Source organism: Cyprinodon variegatus, unplaced genomic scaffold (assembly GCF_000732505.1).
Source record: "Cyprinodon variegatus isolate N-32 unplaced genomic scaffold, C_variegatus-1.0 Scaffold1269, whole genome shotgun sequence".
NCBI classification, from domain to species: domain Eukaryota; kingdom Metazoa; phylum Chordata; class Actinopteri; order Cyprinodontiformes; family Cyprinodontidae; genus Cyprinodon; species Cyprinodon variegatus.
Window position 1 is genome coordinate 160,792 of NW_015151722.1, and position 3,695 is coordinate 164,486.

Genomic DNA, 3,695 nt, shown 5'->3' on the forward strand with positions numbered 1-3,695 from the left:
TGTCTGAATTCAATCTAAGGACTGCTCAGTGACACATTGCGTAGCACTGCTGCCTTGCAGCAAGAAGGTTCTGGGTTCCATTCCTGGCCCGGGATCTTTCTGCATGGAGTTTGCATGTTCTCCCAGAGCATGCATGGGTTCTCTCCGGGTACTCTGGCTTCCTCCCGCAGTCCCAAAACATGATGTTAGGTTAATTGGCTTCTCTAAATTCTCCGTAGGTGTGAGTGTGTGTGTCAGTGGTTGTTTGTCTCTGTGTTGCCCTGCAATGGACTGGCGACCTGTCCAGGGTGGACCCTGCCTCTCACCCATAGACAGCTGAGATAGGCACCAGTACCCCTCGTGACCCCAGCAGGGATAAAGTGTGACAGAAAATTAATGGATGAATTCAATCTAATGTAACAAGATGCTGAGCTGGTTTAGGTTTGAATATTTTCACTGTGAAAACACCGGAGCTGTGAACACTGCCTGAATCCGTGGGACTGAGACGAGCACTGTCCTCTCGCTGTGGGCTAACACAAGCTTCTTTCATCCTTCTTCTCTCAGCCTCCTCCTCGCAGACCTCTGAACTTCGCTGAGGCTCATGAGACCGAAGAAGAGAAGCAGTTTCGGAATGTTTTCAAGCAGCTGGCCGGAGATGTAAGTCTAAAGGAGATTTTCACATTTCTTCTTCTTTTCCTCCTGAAACTGTTTCGCTGCTGCTCTGACTGGTAGAACTGGAACCAGAAATTGTACTGAGGCTTTGTCAGAACAATCTCACACCAGGCTGAAACCACTCTGACTTTGATGAGTTGTTTCCATCAAGGATTTGAATTTTCAGGGCCTCCCTAAACGAGTCTCACAATAACAGATTGAACCCTTTACTTGAGATGATCAGCTCAGGATGCTCTGAGCAGCTACTTTCTGGTTCCTCTCCAGCACTAATCCCTGAACCAAAGCTCTACTGAAGTTTTAATTTCACATTTAATCCTCCAACTGTGGGCTTTTTAACCCACATCTCCACAGGTCTCTTTGCTAAATGAGAACTCATGTCTAAATGAAATGACCTCTTTAAATAATTTGTTGTCCTCTTAGCTTTTAGATCTTTACATTTTTCTTGGTTTTGGGAAAGAAATAAAAAGTACATGGCTCAATCCACAGATAAAAACATCTAAGCTTCAAAATAAATTGCAAGTTAAAAGATCCAATAACTTAAACTAAATTCTATTTGTTTTAAAAACACAAAACTCTGAGCGCTGCAAAAACGATCTAGGAATAAGTTTAAAAAATTCTTAAATTAAGTGTATTTACCCTTGATTTGAGTAGGTAAATTAGATAGTTTGCCAATGGAATGAGTATGTTTACTCTTAAAATAAGATAATTAGATAAGGTGCACTTGAAATAAGACAATGCAATTGTTTTTTCTTATTTGAAATGAAAATTGTCTTTTTCCATTGGCAAAATGTCTCTTTTACCTCCTCAATCCAAGAACAAATGCACTTATTTTAAGAAAAAATGACCCATCTAGATTTCGATTTTTTCTAGTGAGATCCAAACCCAAGTCCTGCTCTTCTAAACTGGGCATCAGAATCAAAGCCAAAAATTTTAACTGCTCTGCCTCATGCTTTCTGTGCTGTATTTTGCTGGAATTTGTCCCGCTGTCCTCCTGTACGGGACACGTACACAAGCAGCCGCGGACTATCAGTCCATCCCAGTGATCCCCGTCAGGCTGCAGGTTTGTCCCTTCAGCAGGTTCCTAACTCCTCACCCCACCCATCTGCCTGCCGACTCCACCCTGAACAGTCCTGGACCTGGGCTCATTCCAGCAGACCGGTTCTGCTGCCGGAAGTCCACGTCACTGTTGAGTGTCTCAGATTTGGAATAATCCTCCAACTGAAAATGGCTGAGGCCTTTTTAAAAATGCAACCAAAGAAAAGGTCTCAGTCATATTTGGAGACCTTTTCCTCTCTAGTGTCTCATAAGAGCTGCTGTGGATGTTCTGCTGCTGCCCAACAGATCCCCTTCTGTGGAAAGGTTTGCTTCAGGGCGTGTGTCTCTCCAGCTCTGCATTCCTGCCGTTGTTTGGCAGGGCGGCGCTCGTGTCTATGTGTGTGTGACTCAGCTGGGGTGTGTGCACCAGTCAAACCAGTCAGCTCTCCCTGGACTTCTAAACCAACAGGGAGGATCCGCCAGTCACCTGGCTGAGCTCAGGTGGGCGGAGCCCGGTGGTTACTACCATCCGTGCTGCATTCGGGGATAAAGGAAGGTTTAGATACTTTACTAATTCTCAGTTGTTTGTAATGAGAGAGAGACCCATCGAAGCACAAGTCTGACTCAGTTTCACCACAAAGAATGTGTTTAAACCAGGAATGAGAGCTTGTTGAAATATCTGGGGGCTTTTATGAGTCTTTGTGGTTTTGTTTTGTTTATCTTCCAGCAGTGAGTCAGACAGAAGAGAAACAGGAAACCGCTTCAGTCGGATCCACGGTCGCCCACTTAGTTTGCTGAGCCAAAAAACACTGCTGTGGTTCTGCTCCAAGAAGCTTCTTCACCAGAAAGACAGACAGAACCAAGAGATGTTCCACCGGGTTTTTCCTCAACTGGCCAAACACAAAGTGTTCTAGTCATGAAGTGGATGGAGAAGGAGTCATAGGCTGTGTCCAAACGTTCGCTCTAACCCTTAAATCCATCACCAATATATAGAGCGGGAACTGTATAGTAGAATTTATAGTGAACTCGGTTACCTGATTGCTCGGACAAATGATCACTACTTTTCCCTCCCCGTCGGTCACGTGACTCCGCCTCCCTGAACGGTGTCTGCGCCATCTTTGTTATTTGTCACCGCTGTTGGGTAGGGACAGCCGTGGGGGACGGCGGGCCGCAGTGACAACGAATCCCATGATGCATTGATGAGAGCTCTCCTCCCAAAACATTTCAGGATATATCTGCTTGACTTGTGACCAAGGATGATCACTACTTTTGAAGGTTCATTGTGCGAAATTTTACATCCAGTACTTTTTCATCCATTTGGACACAGTAATCTAAATTGGCTTAACCACTATATGGTGCCCTATAGTGTTGGGCACGTTACTTTGAAAAAGTAATTAGCTATAGTTACTAGTTACTTCTCCCAAAAAGTAACTGATTTAGTAACTGAGTTACTCCACAATAAAAGTAACTAGTTACTAGTAAAAGTAACTATTGCGTTACTATTGCGTTTCTCGCCCCATAACCCTCACCACCCAGCCCCCACCTTCTCGCCGTGTGTTTCAAAAGCCAGCTGAATAGAGCGGACGACAAAGACAAGAACCTGCAGAAAGTTTTGAATTAATTGCAACTCAACGTAAATTACATCGGGGGGAACGCTATCTGACGGGCCTATAAACCCTGTCAAATAACTTTCCCCTACTTAACATGGGGGTAACGGTATCTGATGGGCTTCCAAACTCCGCCAGATAGTGTTCCCCTCTTCTTTACATGGGGGAACGCTATCTGATGCGGTGTAAATATCATCAGGCTGCATTATCTCTACTCATGGGTGTGAAATTTCTTTCAGATCTGGTGAGTGTATGAAATTATTAACTTGGGATGTCTAATTCTGACATCCTGTGAGTTTGGGTTGTTATAGATACTGCAACATCCATCCATCCATCCATCCATCCATCCATCCATCCATCCATCCATCCATCCATCCATCCATCCATCCATCCATCCATCCA

At 44.5% G+C, this 3,695-nt stretch overlaps 1 protein-coding gene across 1 annotated transcript in view; it reads left to right on the forward strand.

Moving 5' to 3' along the window:
- Positions 1-3,695, forward strand: part of LOC107102521 (calpain small subunit 1-like) — a 12,183-nt gene that overhangs the window by 5,285 nt on the left and 3,203 nt on the right. Inside the window, exon 4 of the mRNA XM_015401863.1 lies at positions 544-636. Coding sequence (XP_015257349.1) covers positions 544-636 — 93 coding nt within the window. The remainder of the gene's footprint in view (positions 1-543; positions 637-3,695) is intronic.